The 21,873-nt window shown below is 38.2% G+C and overlaps 1 protein-coding gene across 2 annotated transcripts in view; it reads left to right on the top strand.

Annotated features, from left to right (window-relative positions):
• The window catches only part of WDR7 (WD repeat domain 7), a 224,561-nt gene that overhangs the window by 37,759 nt on the left and 164,929 nt on the right, over window positions 1-21,873 (top strand). The window contains exons 15-18 of one of the 2 annotated variants that reach the window (XM_070935975.1): window positions 100-188; window positions 6,600-6,689; window positions 12,463-12,581; window positions 15,946-16,069. In XM_070935975.1, the coding sequence (XP_070792076.1) occupies window positions 100-188; window positions 6,600-6,689; window positions 12,463-12,581; window positions 15,946-16,069 (422 nt within the window). The remainder of the gene's footprint in view (window positions 1-99; window positions 189-6,599; window positions 6,690-12,462; window positions 12,582-15,945; window positions 16,070-21,873) is intronic. The other variant, XM_070935976.1, reaches the window with a different exon arrangement.

Genomic DNA, 21,873 nt, shown 5'->3' with positions numbered 1-21,873 from the left:
TTTCTAATATGTTTTCTTAAGACACCAGGCTCAAATATGAAAGTATAAACAATCTCCTTTATGTGCTTAATTATAAATTCACAAGTGTTTTATTTGTAGGCCACCTAGACCAGGGACTCCTGACCTTGGAAGAGTGAAGACTTCTACTCCACTTGCTAGTCCAACAGCACAAGGACTGATTAAACAAGGTAATGAACCTCAGGCTTTTCAGAATTTGTGAATTGTAGTCAAAACTACAGTGATTTAGACTGCTTTTGCAAACTTGAAATGGAAAACATATTGTCTTTGGCAATGAGACGGAGTTGAAATAATCTTTGATAATGGTCAGAAATTACTAATATCCATGAAAGTGAAAGTCTTCTTTCTACGTACAATATTTGAAACCATAAATATTTTTTTTTTGAAAAACCTACCATGCTCACTCTTAGGAATTTTACTTCCTATCCAACTTTATATTGCATTCACCCATTATTCTCTTTCAATGCTTAATAGGAACTATGAATTTGGAAATATTTTCTGTTGCATTTTAGAAGTGATTCAAGGTCAGCTTGTTTTGGGGTGAAACTGGCAGGTGACAGCTTAATTTCTTATAGATTGCAATTCAATTGACATTTGATCCATCTGGTGGAAAATAGCAACTGCCTTGGTCAGATTTTTATTCAGTTTTTTACGTTTATTGAAGTACTTACAGCTCCTTTTAATCCAGTAGTAACCTTAACGGGGAAAATGTTAGGTTCAAAATGTTCTCTTCCCTTTCACCTTTTCTATTATTGATGCTGTAGATGAACTTTCTCTAGTGTTTAGCACCTGTAAGCTGTAAATTGTCCTGCCCTCATTTTTTAAAGTAGTTAAAAAAGTGAAGGATTTTACAGCGTTTGCAGAAAATAAAGCTTAAATATTTATTTGCCTGCATGTAAAATGATTTATAATTTATAGTAAACATTACAAATGCAATCCTCAGCAAAATTAAATCCATTAAAAAAATAAAAAAAGCACTGCTAAACAATACATAAACCTAACAAGTAAGGACATAACAATATCCTTAATTATAGAAAGTTCTAAACCAGTTAAAGGCCAAGTTAATAATAAAGGAAACCTTTAGGACAGTTTGAAGTTTCACCGAATGAAATTTCTACAAACAGAAACATCAGCGAAAAGGTCTTGTTGATTTGTGGCCACCTACTCAGCTGCTCTGCTAGATGGACAGAAAGGTAGCTGTTTTCTGATATTGTATGCGCTTCTCCAAAAATGAAATGAAAGTTCATTAATATATTGACCAAAAAAGTTAGCTCACTATTTTTTATAAAACCTGTTTCATTGATGTTTTTTTTTAAAAAAAAATATGCCATACAAAGTTCTTGTTATATTATACGTTATACATTATGTGTTATAATAATGCCAGCTAAATGTCAGGAATTGTTCAGAGTTTAGTCTATAGCACCATCATGCAAGCAGCTGCAATGGGCCAAGTACATCCCCATCTACATTTTTTTTAATAATTCCTCCACCACCACCACCACCCCAAAATCTCATGGAATCTCACATGATTTTAGCAGTCTCATGCCCTTGGTATTATGTTGAGTGTTTTGTGGTTTTGACTTTCTTGGCAAGATCTTGCATGATTTAACCATTTCTTCTATTGTTCTGTGGTTGTTGTTTATTATTTAGGGGATCCATGAGTAGTGGCATGGGCTAGCATAGATGTCTTCATTACCATTGCCATTGTGTTTCTAGCTCCCATTCAGTCTTCACTAAACAGATCTACAGCTAGGAGGCTAGGGGTTTTTTTGGCCTCATGACTTTCAGTTTCATTGCTCTCATTTTCCCCAACAAACATACAAAAGAGTAGAGTAGAGTAAAATAAAATGAGTAGAGTAGAGTAGAGTAGAGTAGAGTAGAGTAGAGTAGAGTAGAGTAGAATAGAATAGAATAGAATAGAATAGAATAGAATAGAACAGAACAGAACAGAACAGAACAGAACAGAACAGAACAGAACAGAATAGAATTACCGTATTTTTTGGACTATAAGACCGGACTATAAGATGCACCTAAATTTACAGGAGGAAAACAAGAAAAAAATAGTTTTTGGTCTCTGCACATCGGATTTTCGCCCTCCCAGGCCCCCAGAAGCACTCTGCAGTGCTCTGCACGGCCCATTTTCACCAAAAATGGGCCCTTTTTGGGCTCCCAAGCCCTCTGCGCATTGCGTTTTAACCCTCCCCGGCCTGCAGAAGCACTCTCCGCGCCCATTTTTGGCCTGCAGAGTGCTTCTGGGGGGCAGGGAGGATGAAAACATGACGCACGGAGGGCTTGGGGGCCCAAAAATGGGCCAGGTTTTGGCAAAAACGGGCCATGCGGAGCACTACAGAGTGCTTCTGGGGGCCGGGAAGGGTGAAAATGCGACGTGAGGACGGTTCGGGAAGCCAAAAACGCCCATATTCGGTCTATAAGACGTACCTAAATTTTCAGCCACTTTTAGGGCTTATACTCTGAAAAATACGGTATTCTTTTTTGGCCAGTTGTGATTGGACACACAAAGAATTTGTCTCTGGAAGCTCTCGGTACAAGTACAAGTAAAGCAAGTAAAGTACAAGTGATTGTGTTTGTTCATCATTCCTATACAAGGAATGATGATCAGTTTCACAACTGAGATATTCTAAAAGATTGCATTCTGTGCCATGTGAGGGGAAAAAAGTATGCATGCAACTAATTTTGCTTTTTTTTCTCCTATAGAATCTATATCCCCATTACGATGACTTTTTTTTTCTAACCAAGGTTAACCTCTTCAGTTGGCAGGTGTCTATTTCTCCAAAATGAGAAATTGGTTATTTAATGATTTTGCAAGTGATGTTAGTACTAATCCTGATGCGCAGAATATAGAAAAATCCGTTACTTAAAAATCAGTTACCATTACTTTGCTATGGTTATGTTTATACATCTTTTCATTTCTTCATTTTTATTGTTGTAAGCTGCCTAGAATATCCTCATGGCGAAACAGGTGGCAAATGAATTTAATGAAGAAATAAATAAATAGAAAAACCAGCAATTTTACTTGTATTTGTTAAAATTTGTAATCCAACTGCCTTTTACTCAGAGGCAATTGTGTTTGCATGCCAGGGAGGTGGATAAATTACACGTTACTAGTTAATAAAAAGTTTATCATTCTTTGCGTATCTGTATAATAATAAATAGCATGTGCTCTAGACAGAGGGACTTCTGCTGGCACTTTTGACCTTTCTTTTTTCGTTGTGCTTCCTCAATTTGAAATGCTGAACAGTACAAGGGACGCAAACTAGTGATCCGTGATTTTCTATTTCCTTTTTTTTTTCTTCCTGAGATATATTAAAGCCTCCTGAAATAGTTTTATCCTACTGTCAGTTTAAAAGCTGGATCAATTGAAAGCTTTATTTTTCTTATTTTGCTTTTAGTGGATAGAAGAATTCAGCGTAGAGTAAATATTTTGATAACTGTATGGTGATGTGATGCAAGTCCCTGAAAAACAGACACATAATTTCGGTAGCATTTTTTTGTGATTTTGCCCACAATGGGGTATATTTTAAATGAAGCAATTAGAGTGGTGTTTTTATATATCTCTATCTCTATCTTTATCTTTCTTTCTCTATCTTTCTCTATCTGTCTGTCCGTCTGTCTTGATTAGAGTGTAGATAGATAGATAGATAGATAGATAGATACAGATATATAATCTCTAACATCATTTCTAGGGAATTCACTTATTCAGCTTCTACCGTGTTTCCCTGAAAATAAGACCCTGTCTTATATTTTTTTTGAACCCCGAAATAAGCACTTGGCCTTATTTTCGAGGAGATCTTATTATTTTGGGGCACGTGGAGCAAGACGGGGTTCCTCTTGCTATCTTACCTGATTTCCAGCTCTGTCTCCCTAACCCTAACCAAAGGAAATGGCGGGGACCGGCTGCGCATACATTTAAATATTTTCAGGGAGAGCTTATTTTTGGGGGGAGGGCTTATTTTTTTTTTTTATTTGATTTTTATGTCGCCCTTCTCCGGAGACTCAGGGCAGCTTACAATGCGTTAAGCAATGCATTAAGCAATATTTTAGTGCATGCGCTCAAAAGCCCGATCGGGCTTATTATGTAGGGAGGTCTTATTTTCAGGGAAACAGGGTAGTTTATTACTTCTTCTCCAATCTAATAACAAATATCAAGGAAATTAATACTATTTTTGGTTAAAAAAAAATACTTAATAGCATTGCATATATTTCTCTAAACAAGAATTTTGCTGGCTTTAACTTGGTTACTTGTAGCACATTTAAAACACGGCGAACAGAGCCTGCATGTAATCGATTCATGCAGTGATTATTTTCAGGTTGCCGGCGAGTCCAGTGCTTCTGCCCTGCTATACACAAAGCCAGCTGTTGTTGTTTTCAGTTGCATTGATTGGTATAAACAGTGACAGCCAGAGAGGCTGGTCTCTTTCCCCCCACAGTCGGATCACAAAAGAGCCCAAACCTCAATATTGCACACTAAACTTTCAGTCTGGAATTCACCTGCGTATTTGGGGAAGATCTTTGCATTTATCAGTCTGAATCCTTGACCAGTTCTAGTGAGCTCTTTCTTCCCCTCCTCCCCGCTTTACATGAAGTGCATCAAGCCAGTTTGCGCATGCCACCGTGATGCATTTGTGCATCATACAATTTGTGCAAATCATACAAGCAGTAATTTTGATGCAGATGTCTTAGAGTAACAAAAGTAGTTCACTGCATGAAAACTAAACATACAATACAGGAAACAATACGTAATCTGTTCTGGAGCCTGAGCCTATTGTCATCCTGCAATGGAATAAAGGAGAGGGATTAATTTGAAGATGCTTGTGCATGACATATGGTAATTCTCTGCAAGAAGGAAGTGTCAGCGAGTGACCTCTAAATCTTAACATTGACCTCTGGTTGTAGAATGGTGTGTGCCATAAGGTCTGCCTGCCCTTTTATATGATAATTTGATTCATGAAGCATTAGTGAAGCCATAAAGTTTATGGCTGCCTTTGGACTGCCTTCTCCTTTAAAAAAAAAAAATTAAGAACCCCCTCCACGATTCATAAAATGTCCACCATAAAATGAAAGAAGTTTTAATTCGGCCAACGCTATTTTTTTAATCATCGGTTTTTAAAGACGCGGATGGGCTGAAGAGAATTAGTTTTCAAAACGTTGAGTTTGCCTTGCTCTCCAACCAATTCTGAAAAGCCACTTGTTCAAAGGCTATGCTGTTGTTGTTGTTTTTTTATGAAGTGATCATAATATGAATACACTACTTGCATTTGGTTTATTAAAATAATAATTCTGTATGAAGGACATAACACTGGTCATACTGAGATGTATTTTCCATCAGTGTGCCATGGGTTCACCCATTGCACTAAGCCATAATGTGCTTTGGATGGCTGTGTGCATTGGGTGAATTTACCAGCATGATTTGTCTGTTATACTTATAACAGAGGCTACATATATGGGGGGGGGGGGAAAGAATAGTTAAGAAAGTACCAGAAAGGATTGGTTTTTCAAAGTTTGAGAAAACATACCCTGTTTCCCCAAAAATAAGACATCCCCTGATAATAAGCCCAATCAGGCTTTTGAGCGCATGCCTCCCCCCAAAAATAAGCCCTCTCCAAAAATATTTAAACACATGCGCAGCCAGTTCCTGCCATTTCCTCTGGTTAGGTTTAGAGAGACAGAGCTGGAAATCAGGTAAGACGGCAAGAGGAGCCCCATCTTGCTCCATGTGCCCCAAAATAATAAGACCACCCTGAAAATAAGGCCAAGCGCTTATTTCGGGGTTCAAAAAAATATAAGACAGAATCTTATTTTTGGGGAAACAAGGTAGCATACCATCAACAGAAACAGTTTTTTTTTTCCTTTTTCTTTTTGAGGTCAAAAGGTCTTTACTCTCTCCATTTGCCCGTCTTTGGTAGTTTTAAGCCTGTTTTAGGATTTGTTCTACATCTATTGGTTTTTTTTTTTATTTTATTCAAACCCCTTGAATAGTTGGCAAACAGGCAACTGTCCATTTTGGATGAAAGGGTTCCCTGCAACCTATTCACCATCCACCCCCCCAAAAAACCCAGGTTGGAATTCTCAAAATACCATGGAACTTCCTTGTGCCTGTCCCAACAGCTGGCTAAGGTTAAGCCATACAATTGTTCGCTCAATAAATCACTGTTAAACAAACCACAGCTTAGATCACTCTAGGGGCAAAAATGTACTTGGCACCTCTGAATTCAGATCTGGCAGAGGGTGTCTGTGAATCATATTGGATAACCATTTGTCTGAAATGGTGTAGGGTTTCCTGCCTAATCAGGGGGTTGGACTAGAAGACCTCCAAGGTCCCTTCCAACTCTGTTATTCTATTCTATTCTATATTCTGGGGCACCCGAGTAACCAGCTAATTTATAATTGACTTATTTTTTTCTCTCCTGGATACATTTCTTAAAAGGTTCTTCTATAGTGTTTCACTTTATATAGAGATTTTGGTTTTACTAAGTTCTTTAATAATACTAACCAATTTTGTTTTCATTTCTGGAAATGTCTCTCTTCATTTTCCTCTTTTATTTCTTCTTTTCCTGCTCAAGTTGCTCCTGCTGTTTCTGCTAGTACTGAAGCTGATCACTCTGGCTCTGGCCCTGCTCCTCCTTTACATTCCTGTTTCTTAGTAAATGAAGGTATTTTCACCACTGTTCTTTCTACTTTGCCTTTTTCTCTCTCTCTTTCTTTTGTCTGACTTGCTCTCTGGTTGTGTTATATGCCTCTCTCAATCCATTCTCCAAACTATTTAAACTCACTTAGCAACTTTTATTTAAAACTAATAAATGCATTCACTTAGCAGTCTTTATTTATAACCAATACTTCATTTAGTTCGTTCAAATTAATTCATTTTCTCTGCATTCGCAGGCTGATCATGTCTTTTTAAAATGACAACCATATGCAACATTAGTTATTAGACTATAAGATTGCAGAGATTTTAAAGTTTCAATAGAAGGGGATATTGTAGATAAGTGTTGAACTGTGGGGTTTTTGGTACTTTCTGAGCTTGGTTGTTTTCTTGCAGATATTTCATTATCCAACTAGGTGACTATGGCACTGATGACACTGCCTAGTAGGGTAATGAAACATTTGCAAGAAAACAACCGAGTTTCAGAGAGTACCCAGGCCCAAACATTTTAAAATTTGTTAATTCTCTTTCATGTAGTGAAGTGAGAGGTCAGAAGACGACAAATGCAATTTAGTTAACATCCTGATTGATGATGTTTTTAATCTTTTGAATTCAAATAATATTTTCAAAGAAAATTTCTAGGGTTGGTTGATGATACGGCATTGTAAACCGAGAAGCAGGTATGCATGAATGGTTTTAGAAAAACTTTGCATTTTGCAAGTCTGTTTCAGAATTATGTTTAACCAGTATATACTGATTAAACGTGTGGTGTTCCAACAGATAAAAAACTTCACTTTGTCAGGATCAGTGGAATGAAATGGATTCTAAAAGTAGATGTATTGGTTTTAAATGATTTGTAAAACACACACTCTGTGTATGTGTGGATGTTTGTGTGTGTGTGTGTGTTGGCATGTCGATTGCTTCCAATTGTGTCTGTCTCCAATGGAATGGATTTCAAGGAGTACCTCCTGGAAGAGATTTGGAAGACTGAAATTGAAATAAAGAAACAGGATGCTATATGTCACCCTATAACCGCGTGTCTCAACCTTATCAATCTTAAGATGTGTAGACTTCAACACCCTGAATTCATGCTGCCTGGGGAATTCTGGTTGTTGAAGTCCATACATCTTAAGATTGATAAGGTTGAGACACACCACCTTATAATGTATTGACTGACTTTCAATTATTTATGTCAATTATTCAGAATATAATCCTTTTAACAAATAATAAAGATGGGTTTTACAACTTAATACCATATTATTTCTTACCATGTTCTTGTCATGCCAAGAACGATTTAATTAAGTTACTGTTTGATTCAAGCTTTCCTCTAATCAGCAGTAGTCAAATTTCCCTCCGGAGTAATTGCAGAATCTGCCATGCAGTAGAGTTAAATGGGACACCCTTACAGTTTGGGGGGGTAACATCTCTCAGTTTTATTAGGATAAGAGTTTTCTTTGAAACGTCTTGATTCCAAGGGTCCCAAGGGTCCCAGATTTAGATGATTACAAGTACTGCATGAAGAGTAGTTCATTTCACTTAACAATCAGATGTCAGTCTATAATCTGTAGTTCTACAAATGTTGCACAGTTGTAACTCCCAACAGTCCAAGTCTGGCCAAGTGATACACCATCAGAAGAGCAGATGGTCTACTATAGACAGAAGTTTTTCAAACAGAAGCTTCAGGGTTTGGTTTTTTTTCAGAACAATCACAGAATTTCCCCCCCCTCTCTCTCTCTCTCCCTTCCCTCCCTCCCTCCCTCCCTCCCTCCCTCTCTCTCTCTCTTTTCCCCCACCCTGTGTCCTTTCACACCTAGGATTGATGCAGCTCATTCCTTGTCTCTCCTTAGCTCTGATGGCCCAAAGAAACTCTCCCTAGGTTCTTCCTCAAAGGAACCTTATTGCCCTCTTCCACAGAAAATCACCAATTTATACATCAGGACCCCTTTAACAATGACATGGGTCAAGGCTGAGAAAAGGTTCCTTGACTTCCTTCCTTCCTTCCTTCCTTCCTTCCTTCCTTTCTTCCTTCCTTCCTTCCTTCCTTCTCTCCTCCCTCCCTGTCTTTCCTTCCCTCCCTCCCTCCTTCCTTCTCTCCTCCCTCCCTTCCTTCCCCCTTCCTCAGTCTTCCTTTTCTCTCTTTATAGACTTTTCACTCTTTCACAGATGCCCCCTTCCCTCAAACCCAAGTTGTGAACAAGTAAAGGGGGAAAAAATCCTTTGCTTCTTCTCTTGACTCCTCTCAGAGGAGTAGGTAGAGGTTAACCAAACATATGCATGTAATGCAAGTGCCTCATGACTCACAGTCATAGGAACACACCACTAGCCACCAAGTCCCTGGGACAATGCCACAACATGGCTTCACCTAGCACCTCCCCTTGTGGTGAAAACTGCTGGGTTGCTTCTGCTTCTTCTGACTAGTCGACCTGCTGGTGATAGTCGACCTTCTTCTGACTAGTCGACCTGCTGAAAGCAGAAGGATGGCAGCGGTGACTGTTTCCTTCTCCTTCAATGGAGATTCTCAAACCATCCAGGTCAGGGGTCTCCAACCTTGGCAACTTTAAGACTTGTGGACTTCAGCTCCCAGTTGAAGTCCACAAGTCTTAAAGTTGCCAAGGTTGGAGACCCCTGATCCAGGTCATGATTGTTCCAAACTGAGGAAGCTTCTTAGATGAGAAGCGAAACATTTTCAAGGGGAAAAAAAACCCCAAGAAAATCCAGTTGCCTTTTAAGAAAGCCCCTTTGGAAGTCTCTTTCCTTCCTTTGCCATCCAGATCTTCTGCAGATGGGGCACCCCATCAGAACTCCAGCCACGGAAGCTAGACTGTTCAACTCACCCTTCAGATATCTTCTAAAGCTGGCTTCCCCTGCTGCTTTCTCTTAGCTGAGGTGGAGAAATTGGATCGTGTTTATATTCCTTGTCAACCTGATCCTATCTTTTCTTGGACTGAAAAGTTGCTGGAGTTTCAGTTTTTTTAAAATTATGAATAAAAATAGAAAGTACAACATCTAGACTCTTGTATATTGGCACAGCAATAAATTTATTGTGAAATCAATTCCTTTTAAAAAATAATGGATTGGTGTCTATGATAACCAGCACTGAACTTACACTTTTAATGGTTTATTTAAACATTGAATGTAGCAGTATATGTCTTTATCTTATAGATTTAATAGCTAGTATACAGTTATACTTTGGGTAGCTGTGTATTGTTTAATTTCTATTACATATTGCCCCTGATCTGCTCATAAATTTCCACTAAATAGATTTATATTACGGACTAGTTTATTTGTTATTATGGTTTGTTATTATGGTTCATCGCACAGTCAGGCAGATGTTTAGACTGGGTTTCACGTTTTTATCCAGATATTAATTATTATTTTATACTATAATTATTCTTTTTTATCTACATAAGTTAAGGCAGGTACATGCCTAATATTCCTGCCCTCTGATTTCACCACAACAGCAATCTTTTTCAAGATACTGAAAAGGCTGCTGTCTTATCTTTTATTATATTTCAGACTTTCATATTTCAGAATTTTAGAGAGGGAAGAAAAAGTGACTTAGAAAATATTTGGAAGTATCTTTTAGCCCACGGGGTGCTTAGATCTGGCCCGCGGGGCCACCCTGGAAACCATGAAGGACCAGCCCTTGGTGCTTCTGCAGCACAAACGGAGTTTGGCAGGGCTGCACGCAGCCCTCCTAGGCTCCATTTTTGGCCATGATGGCCTCCTGCAACCCTCGGCCAGCAAAAACGGGGCCTGGGGGCCCACATGCACACCCCAAGCTCTATTTTTACTGGCAAAGGGCTGCAGGAGGCTGTCATGGCTGAAAACGGAGCTCAGGAGCCTGTTTTTGCTGGTAGAGCGCTCGGACCACCACAGGCGCCCCCGACATGAGTGACGTCAAGCTGGCCACACAACCATGGCCACACCCACCCAGCCTCCCAAAGTCAAGCACAACCCTGATGCAGTCCTCAATGAAATCGAGTTTGACACCCCTGTTTTAGCCCAATTATTGAGGGTTAAAGGTATGAGTATGTAAAGTGATCTAGCATATTCTTCAACTAGAAAGATGGGTTCATAGAACTAGGGATTTAAAACCATGAGAAAGCTACCTTTCCCTAAGATGTAGAATGTATCAGGAAGAAAATTAGAGGGCATTTATCTATAAAACTCTTATCTTCCCCTCTAATGGAATCTCTTCTCTTTCTGCCCCTGACATTAATCCTCAACACCCAATACAAAATATTTCATTTCCAGATAACTGTGCAGATAAGCTGGGCAGGTGCAGGATAGGATTGCAGTCATTGTGTTTGTGTATTGCCTTGGTAATCAAGTTGCATCTGTAGATGGAAAAGTAATTCATTGATTGAACTGATTTTTTGATGGGAAACGAAGACCTTGTTTCAAAATGAGTCTCTTGTGCTAGTCAGTGGAGACATCTTGTAATTTTCAACAATGGCAATACTTCATTGTGAATACATATTATTTGGTCAATCTCAGAGTCAGATTTGGGACAGTTTGTCATTGTTCTTCTTTTTCTTCTTTTCTTATTGATTCACTTTATAATCCTGTAGACAGTGGAGAATTACCAATGGAAAGAAACAGTTATGGATGTTCTCTCCGTGTCCCCATTTATAGTTGTTGCCATACAATCCCTTCTTATTTTTAAGCAGCAAACCCAGTTCATAGATTTAGATACCCTGTCCCTATACCTTATACCAGGGGTGCCCAACCCCCCAACCCCCTTTAAGACCTCTGGACTTCAACTCCCAGAATTGCTCAGCCAGCTATGCTAGATGGGGCATTTTGAGAGTTGATGTCTAAAAGTTGCCAAGGTTGGACACTCCTGCCCAATAGCGTTAACAGTTGGTGTCTTTTGTGTGAGGGGAAGAGAAAGTGGACTGCATTGGTTTATAAGATCTCAAAATGAATTAGGAATTACTGGTATAACTGGTGATTACTCTTATAATGAGGTTCTATGTCAACCCTTCTTCAAAATCTCTACTAAACAAAAAGTGTTTTAACATTATTTGTTTATTTCTCAGCAAATGATCACAGAGAGAGAGAGAGAGAGAAAGAGAGAGGGAGAATGTAATGGTTATAGTTTTCATTTTTTTAACATTTGTATTCATGGTCTCTTTGAGCTGCAAAAGCTTTTCTCGGATGGAAGTGCATCTTTGGATCTAGGTTGAATCTTTTTATAGCAGTGGCATATGAGATTAGATTTTGACAGGGCTACAGATCCTGATCTCCAGTAGGAATGAGGTAAGGAGAATGGGAAAAGTAAAGCAGTATTCGGTTGATCATCTTCACGCATCACTTTATCTCAACAATAAGATAAACAGTAGGTTAAAAAAATGCAAATGTACAATTTTGGAAAGATGATTATTAGAATAATTTGGGTTTTTTTTTAGTGAAATTGGAAGTTGCCCTTTTCAAAAGGTTTTTAATCTAAAATTCAGTTGAGGTAAGTAACAGTTATTCATATCAGGTAAGGAAGGAAGCAAAGATACCCTAATAAATGTGAATAACAGTGCATTATAGTTCAATTAACTGATTGTCTAAAATGATTATAACGATTACTATGTATTCACTTACAGCAATATATTGCTTTTAGCTTTTTCACTTAGTGTAACTTCAGTCTTATTTATTCTGAAAAAGTATTTCTTGTTTACCCGTTGCAAGTTCTGGATAGAGAAATGTTCTTATGGCTGCTAGTAAACATAGCAGTTTTCCACTACCTCTGCTATTGTGATTGTTGTGTTTTTTGCCTGTCTTAACAGGATGGAGTCAGCTTGCTGCTATGCATTGTGTTATGCTCCCTGACCTGTTGGGCCTGGATCAATTTAGACCACCTCTCCTTGAAATGTTGGCTCGTAGATGGCAAGATCGATGCTTGGAGGTACAGTTTTTTATTGGAGATGGCAGTTAGGGAAAAATGAATCTCTTGGCCAGCACAGGGAATACTATTTTTACACTGGATAGATTGTTCCAAGAAAAGTGTACTATAATTCTGGTTTAAAGGTTGGATTTATATATATAGGTATATGCAATTCAATTTGCGGGTCAGTTTTGTAAAATGGAGAGTTAACATCCCTGTGTGACAACAGTATATTCTGGTTAAATGGGAAGATAGACTTCAGGGAACAGGAAGGCACAGTAGATTTTTTTTTTTCAGCCACTGGATGTCACCATTGTTCCATCCAAATATGTGGAAGTTTTACTCAAAACTGAACCGTCCTGTTTCCATAAACTACACACAGCTTCCAATATTTGAATTAAGCCACAGCTAGTTTACTGTTCATGCATCAGCAGCTCAATAACTGCTGCAAATTTATTTTTTAATACTTTTCGATACTTTGCTTAATTTTAAAAGCAAGATGGCAGGAGGAGCAGCTGTAGAGAACGGAACACTTAATATCACTGTGCAGGAAACTGGGCTGATTGTACATCCATGAAATGTTGCATTTAAGGGTCATTGATGCTCTCTGAGTTTGATTGTTTTCTTGTAGACGTTTCATTATCCAAATTGGGTAGCCTCATCAGTGCACTGATGACGTTACCTAATTTGGTAATGAAACGTTTGCAAGAAAACAATCAAACTCAGAAGAGTACCAAGGAGCCCTCATTTCAACCCTGGCTAAAAATATTCTCCTCTATTTTGCTTTTAATTCCAATCCTCCCCCCCACTTCTCAGAAATATTTTAAAATATTTAAGCACCCAATGGTGACAGAGAGAAATCATACACACACACACACACACACACACACACACACACACACACACACACATTTTATACACACACACATATGCATACATATACATACATATATATTATATCTATACACACATATGCATACATATACATATATATATATATATATACATATACATATACATATACATATATATACATATACAACATATACATACATACATACATACATACATATGATTCATGTTTGTAAGAAGGATTTGGCTGTTTTCAAATGCTAGATGTGATTTTAACAAAAGAAAAGACATTCTATTTTAGGCCAGTTTCTAAGGTGAAAGTGCTGAGTAACTTCTCTAGCTGGCAAATGGAGTTGGCGTCCCCTATTTTTGATCAATGACTATCTGGCCTTGACATTACATCTGTGCTGTTATGGCAAAAAGAAGAAAGGGGGAAAATGTTGATTGTGCAGCTTTAAAAGAAATATATGAGGAGCCAATCTGTGACATTTGCAGTAGGGGGTTGAGTTGGCGTCTCAGCTTAATTGAAAAACTATTGCTGACGTTGTATAGTGATGGTGGAATCCAGGTCTGTGTGGAGTAGGAAATTTGTCTCTCCGTCTCATCTTATCAGAGAAACTGGCTTGGGAGAGTAACCGTTGGAATCTTTGGGAATCCTTCAGCAAAAGCTGATCTCAACATTAATAAGTAGTCCTGATTATTCAAAAAGCAACAACCCCAAAACCTTTTGGTTACTCCTGCCATCATGTCCCATGGGTAAAATGGCAGCATAATAATGGGAAGTATTTTTGTTATTTAAAAAAGTGTTAGTGTTCTGTGTCCATGAGGTTCTTCCCCCAGCATCTCAACCATATTGGGGAAGTAGCAAAATGTCCTATTCCTCCAGTGCTCAATTTTATGAAGAATCTTTTTATTTTATGTATCTTATCAAATACAGCACAGCTTTGCTGTCAGATTAGTTGCTAGTTAGTTGTTAGTAAGAGCCGTGGTGGCGCAGTGCTTAGAATACAGTATTGCAGGTTAACTCTGCCAACTGCCAGCAGTTCAGCCCTGACCGACTCAAAGTTGACTCAGTCTTCCATCTTTCTGAGGTCAGTAAAATGAGGACCCAGATTGTTGGGGCAATATGCTGACTCTGTAAACCAGGGGTGTCAAACTCAAGGCCTGGGGGCCGGATCCAGGCCCCGGGTTGCTCCGATCTGGCCTGCGGGGCCACCCTGGAAACAGCAAAGGACCGGCCCACAGTGCATCTGCCAGTGAAAACGGAGCTCGGGAGGGCTGCATGTGGCCCTCTCAAGCTCCGTTTTCGCTGGCAGAGGGTTGCAGGAGGCCGTAGCAGCCAAAAACGGAGCTCAGGAACCTGTTTTCACTGGCAGAGCACTCGGGTCACCACAGGTGCCCCTAAAACGAGTGATGTTGAGCTGGCCATGCCCACCCTGGCCGCGCCTGATTGAGGGCCTGATTTGGCCCTCAATGAAATCGCGTTTGACACCCCTGCTGTAAATGTCTTAGAGACAGAATGGGATAACTCGCCACAGCCAACTCACTGCAGCCAAGTCACTATGACCAACTTGCTGCAGGACAATTTAACAATTCAATTTAATTATTTAAAATAAATGAAATAATATTTTAATTTTTGTCATTCACATTACGTTCTGTCCCTCCTTTTGCTTCATTTCTTTAATGATTTTATCCCACCATTTCTGCAGTAAGTTGTCCCATGGCTAGTTGGCCGTGACGAATTGTCCTGTGGAGCGAGTTGGCCACAGCAACTTGGCTGTGGTGAGTTGGCCATGGCGAGTTGGCCGTGGCGAAATGTCCTTAATGGATCTGCTTAGAGAGGGCTGTAAAGCAGTATGGAGGGGTATACTGTATAAGTCCAAGTCCTACTGCTATTGGTGAAAAGCTTTGTCTACAAAAATCAAACAAACAAACAATAACAGGAGTCTGGCAACACCTTTTTTCACCCCACCAATGTCCTTAAAAGCCATGAACAGCTCATAAAAGCTTATACTTTATACGTAGGAAAAAGCGCTACTAGACTCCCTCTGGTTAAAGGTAACGGTAAAGGTTCCCCTCGCACATATCTGCTAGTTGTTCCCGACTCTAGGGGGTGGTGCTCATCTCCATTTCAAAGCCAAAGAGCCAGCACTGTCCGAAGACGTCTCCATGGTCATGTGGTCGGCATGATTAAACGCCAAAGGCTCATGGAACGCTGTTATCTTCCCACCAAAGGTGGTCCTTATTTTTCTACTTGCATTTTTTACGTGCTTTCGAACTGCTAGGTTGGCAGAAGCTGGGACAAGTAACGGGAGCTCATCCCATTACGTGGCACTAGGGATTCGAACTGCTGAACTGCCGACCTTTCAACCAACAAGCTCAGCATCTTAGCCACTGAGCCATTGTGTCCCTACTCCATCTGGTTAGTTACTATTAATGTTTATTTTTGAACTGCCTCCCTGTGTTGCCCCTTTTTTCTACCATTCTTTCAGTGCTTTAACTGAACCAATGCCTATTCTGTTTGGATTTTCAGGTAAGAGAAGCAGCACAAGCCTTACTGTTAGCAGAGCTGAGGAGAATTGAGCAGGCGGGCAGGAAGGAAGCCATTGATACCTGGGCTCCTTATTTACCTCAGTATATGGACAGTGTTATATCACGTGAGCATTTTCTGCATTTGCTTGTTAGTTGCTGTGTGACATGAACTAATACGGAACAAAAAAAAAAAGAGCCATTTGAGAATATATGCAATTTCATTGAACTTCAGAATTAATAGATCACGATAATGCAAAAAGGTAAGGAGAGGTCAGGAATGTTTTAAACCAGGGGTCTCCAACCTTGGCAACTTTAAGCCTGGTGGACTTCAACTCCCAGAATTCTAAAGCAAAGCTGGCTGGGGAATTCTGGGAGTTGAAGTCCACCAGGCTTAAAGTTGCCAAGATTGGAGACCCCTGGTTTAAACAGAGCACATCCAGACTACCTTTTAAAACAGTTTTGTTTTAAAACAAAACTGTTGGTAGTACAGTGGTCTAAAGCACCCTGTTATTAAGACCAGCTGCCTGCAATTACTGCAGGTTCGAATCTCGCCAGGCTCAAGGTTGACTCAGCCTTCCATCCTTTCTAAGGTAGGTAAATTGAGGACCCAGTTGTGGGGGCAATAAGCTGACTTTGTATAAATATACAAAAGGATGAAGGCTATTGCTTAGCGCATTGTAAGCCGCCCTGAGTCTCCAGAGAAGGGCGGTATATAAATCAAATTTAAAAAAAAATATTTCTTTGGGAAATAACATGTGTATGTGTGTATAGTCAAAACAATAGTTTAAAATACAGATAATTCTTATGGTTCAGCATCCTCTTAAAAAACCATTAAAAATCTCTTTAAATGTGTACATTTAAAAATAACCATTGTGTCTCTTAGGTTATGCATCATGTAAAATTCAGCAATATTTGAAGAAAGCAATAATACCAGTTGAAACTTAGTTAGTATCCTAAAACTCTATATATTAAAACTTCAATTCAGGAAACCACAGACGCAATGAACAAAAATGTATTTTGGATTTTTGTTCCCAAAACAATAGACAAAGCTCCCCCTTCCTTTTTGGAAATCATCCAAACAACTGACATATCAATTCATGTTGTCTGCATAATTACATAATTGTACAAAGGATGTAAACGGATGCAACTCATGTTGACTATCATTTATATGAATTATGTATATTTGGATTTCATGGACTTTCACATTCAACAGTATTTCCACTCAATGGCCAGTGAAACCAAGGTTTTACATAGCATATTTCAGAATCTCTTTTTAAGAATATTCTAGCAGCTTTCAAAACTGCCCATTCTCATTTCCATACTATGTCTTCGGTGAGTGCACTGAAACCAGTCAGAGAAGTGTAATGTTCTGTGGTTTTTAATATGTATCTAACAGACATTTTATTTATTGGTCCTAATTGAAGAATACAGTACATGCAAATATAGGCTTGTGTTTGTGACGCTGCTTTTCTAATAAACCTTTGCAGTCTTGTCTTGCTTTGTAAGAATATGCTATGTTCTTGGAGCTTCCTATCTCAATTGTCCTTTTAAACATGAAGGGTTCTTTTTTTATAGATAAGATCATTTTTTCCTTCGCTGTCTGTCAGTTTAGAGCCGGAAAAGATTGCAAGTTGAGATCAAATTGACTAGTAACCCAATGGCAATTCCATGGCTACGTCCCGTCATTTATTCTGAATTAAGTCAACTTTGTGAATTAACCTTGGGCACGAAACCTTTCAACTGCCTCACACCTTAAAACTTGTGAAGTAATCCTTCTACGAGACCGTTTCAGTTAATTTATCTTGTCCCTTTTTTTTGCTGGGTTGGAATTTGTTTAATTTCCTTCTTGTCCAGACTGCTTTATGTGTTTAAATTTGAATTGATTTTCTTTGAAAGATGTATCATGATCTTGTTAAGTCTAAATGACTTACATAATTTAGATTTATATAACATCATTCTGAGCTGTTCTCAAAATAACCCTCAATATTCCTTGGTATTCGGTTTAATGCAAAGGCTGGCTGCATCAGCTACCATGATAACCTGTCCGTGATAGGAAGGAGTCACCTTGAGCTTCTGGCATATGTTTTGCCCTTCTCTGATGCAGTTAGAAGATGGGAGAGTAAAAGCTATAATTTCCATTTGGTTTTACAATTTATGTCTGAAAATGGTAGCTGATCTTAACTATGCTGTGAATAAAATCAGCTTCTTAACCCACAAAACAGTTTAAGACTAACCCTACATTATTAGCCACAAGATATCATTAATAAAAATGGAAGAAAACTCTTTATACCAAATTAATTGTCGTTTCATGAAGCCTAAAACAGCCATTTTAGTAATTAGGCTAGATAATCCTTTCACATGTCTAGACTATCTTTTTGAAATGGGTATTTTTTTATGAAACGAATGTGTTTTGGAGATGATCTTTTTACAAGATCATTTACTTGGAAATAGACAACTTTATTTCCTCACACTTCCCAAATAATAATAACAACATTGAGGGGCAGGATTTAATTTGATAAATTCTTAAATTGCAATGTTTTGCTTTCGAGCCATATTAAGTTGAACACTCCAGATGAAGGTAGAATGCAACGGTCACGAGCATTTGTGGTGGAGAATGTAGGGTTGCAATATGACAGTTTTGTGGGAAGAATTGTGTAAATTCATCCTGTTGTGTCCCCATTTGTGTCCATATTTCAGAATTCATAATCATTACTTCTTTTACCACGTGAAGATTATGTCCCTTCTCTCCAACAGCTTGTCTCCGGAAACAAGGATAGTCTCGTTGCATTTTTCCAACTTAGTTAAGATCAGCTGCCATTTCCAGGCATTACATTAATTGCAGTATCAGCATCAATTGTTGAATGATCCATGTAACACTTTAGTGAAATAAAGTAAAAGAACAGAAAGCAGATTCCATGTTAAGAAACCACTGTTTCTTAAAGTGCTTCTTGTGGCACATAGAGAAGGAAGATGAGATATTTCCTTCCAGCAGAACTTCATGCATGCAGGTCATGGAATGGTGGTCTCAAGCAACCCTCTCCAGAATGTACATGACTTCAGATATAGGAGTTTCAATTCACAGATTTACTCAGCTAGCATGACTATTGTTTAGAATTTTGGGAGTTGACATCCATCCAACTAAACGATACCCAACGTAGGGGAAGATTAATTAATGTACTTACAGATTAGAGCACATTAGTGTTTTGGTTTCTCTCCTCTTGCGTATACACAGACACACACAAACCTTATATGTTTGTTGATTTATAAGTTATGTATGATTGTCCTTTTTAAAACGCTACTCTGGGCAGTTCATAATAACAATAAAAACTAGGATTTTAGGAAATCATAAACCATAAAACACATGTTCCCAAAAAAAAAAATCAATAAATATCAAGATTTATACCCAACACAGGCCAAGATCTGTTTTGGAAAAATATTTGAAAGTTGAAGCAACATATATTTTTTATTTGTATTTCTTACTGTTTATATATTAGGTTTTGGGATTTACTAACTGAGTTATTTGATTTGGCCCCGCCTGACTCCAGAATGACTATAAGCGGTTCACAACATAGCAGAAAGCAGGCCTGAACAAGATATGGCCTATGGGCTGTATATGGCCTACCAGTATTGTGCAGCTGACCAATGGGTTTTTTTAAAGTCATAAATTCACCACGGAAAGGTATTCAATTGAATACCTCCAATGCTACCGGATCTCACTGCCACTGCCAGTTCCGGCAATGCTTCTACTCTGCTAGACACCAACCAATCAGTACACCAGGTATCCCTTCATACCTGTGATTATTTTTATTTTATCAGTGTTCCCCTCTCAGGCCTGGAAAACAGAATAAAAATATGCAATATAGATAGGAACAAGATAATGCTATATTGTATTTTATTGTTATTTTTAATTTTTAATTGAAAGGCAACTGTAAACAAGTAGTTATTTATTTTATGGAAGCTTTTTTTTTAAGAAAAGAAAAGAAAACCATTACTCATTAAAATAAGTCTTTATCTAGGTTCAGTTTTCTTGTAGAAAATATTTAAACATTTATCTTACTAAATTCCTATATAGGCAGAAACTTCTTAACCATTACAAGATTTCTTCTTCTGCGGGTGCCAAGTTATTGGCTTCCAGAGCAGGGATGTCAAACCTTGGTAACTTTAAGACTTGTGGACTTCAGTTCCCAGAATTCCTCAGCCAGCCATGATTGGACACCTCTGTTCTAGAGAGTTAGCAAATCTATATTTATAACCCTTGATATATTCAAATGTTATATCTAGAGTTATTGAAATGGAAGTGCCTGTCACACCTATAAAAATAGTTCGTATAGTTCTTTTATACTGTCTATACAGTAGAACACATGAGCAGGAGAGATGAGGATAGTTGTAGGCAGAGAAAAAAAAATATCTTGCCAGTGAGCAAAATTATGGCTCTATTTTAACAAAAGTAGTCTTATTTTTTGGGGAGGGTGCGATGGAGTGATCTCCCATTCTTGCCCCAGCTGCCTACCTAGCAGTTTGAAAGCATGCAAATGCGAGTAGATTAATAGGTACCATTTGGTGGGAAAGTAGCAGCATTCCGAGCGCCTTTGGTATATAACCATGGTGGCCACATGATCATGGAAAATGTCTTCAGGAACGCTGGCTCCTTTGACCAAGAAATGGAGATGAGCACTTCCCCCTAAAGTCAGAGACAGGGAAACCTTTACCTTTAGGCTTATTTTAATTATTTACAACCTGATACCTCCCGTTTGGATTATTTAGTTATTTTATTTAAGAAAATTTATATGGCTGCTGTGGTCACTCTCATGGATTGTTTATTTATTTTATTTAAGAATATTTACACGGCCTCTCAAGTCAATCTCAGTGACTCTGGGGAGCTTACAAAAATAAAACAAAGATTATTACAATACGTTATTTCTGAAACATCAACTGATATAGACTATGCCTGTGCTAACTGAGATTAGACATAAAGAATAACATGTAATTTATAAGTAACGAAGTTTTTCCATGATGGCACCTTATCTATGGACAGACTTTGCCCTAAGGAGGATCACGTAATACCTGTATGCTATAGTACTTTCATGCCATGCCAAGATTTTAATATTATTTTTTAAGGACTTAACCTACTCATATAATTTTCCAATTGTATTATCCACTTTTACAGATTGTTTTGATCTGGAGTATTAGAGCACTGTAGCAGATTTATGTTACTTATTTTATTTTTGACATTTTTAAACTGCTTTAATTGTGTTAGCAGCCTAAAGAGTTTAATTATAGGATCAACATATATAAATACAGAGGGGGGGGGAGGGGGAGGGAGGGAGAGAGAGATGTACAAGCCTTCACATAGCCTGCCACCAAACTAATCTAGGAATGAATACATGTATATTTATATTTCAGTCCTTCCTAAGTGCTTGGTTGCTAAGATATGTCCATGTATTCATGTGCTGTGTTTGTAAAGCTCTTAATTTCCATTAGCATTATAAAAAGCTCCGTTCTTCAGCAAATCAGAAGAAGATGAATGGCACAAATCAATACCATACCATTCAGAACAACTAATATCACCCATTTATTACTATAATGCTCACTAATATCATTAGCCCTAAGGTGCCATCAACAATTTCAATGTTGCTTAATCCAGAAACCAGTTTAATTAAATTCTTCTAGGAGTATCCCTTGTCAGTAAGAAGTTTCAGTTTTCCAAAATATGTTTTATAGCTGGTTTAGAACTCAAGGTTACAGATTTAATAAATACTGCACAGAACTTTAATTGAAGTTTATAAATAGCATCCTTCCCATTCTGTCATTTGGACTGTTTAAAATGACCATCTAGTGTTTAAATTATAGAAATAAGGATACCATTAAACAAGGATTCACATTACAGTATCTGTATTAAATCTTCCTTCATAGAATACCTGCAGTTTGG

Source organism: Pituophis catenifer, unplaced genomic scaffold, assembly GCF_029215685.1.
Source record: "Pituophis catenifer annectens isolate HBS135680 unplaced genomic scaffold, rPitCat1.0.hap2 SCAF_2, whole genome shotgun sequence".
NCBI classification, from domain to species: domain Eukaryota; kingdom Metazoa; phylum Chordata; class Lepidosauria; order Squamata; family Colubridae; genus Pituophis; species Pituophis catenifer.
This window is presented reverse-complemented; position numbering and strand designations above follow the sequence as displayed.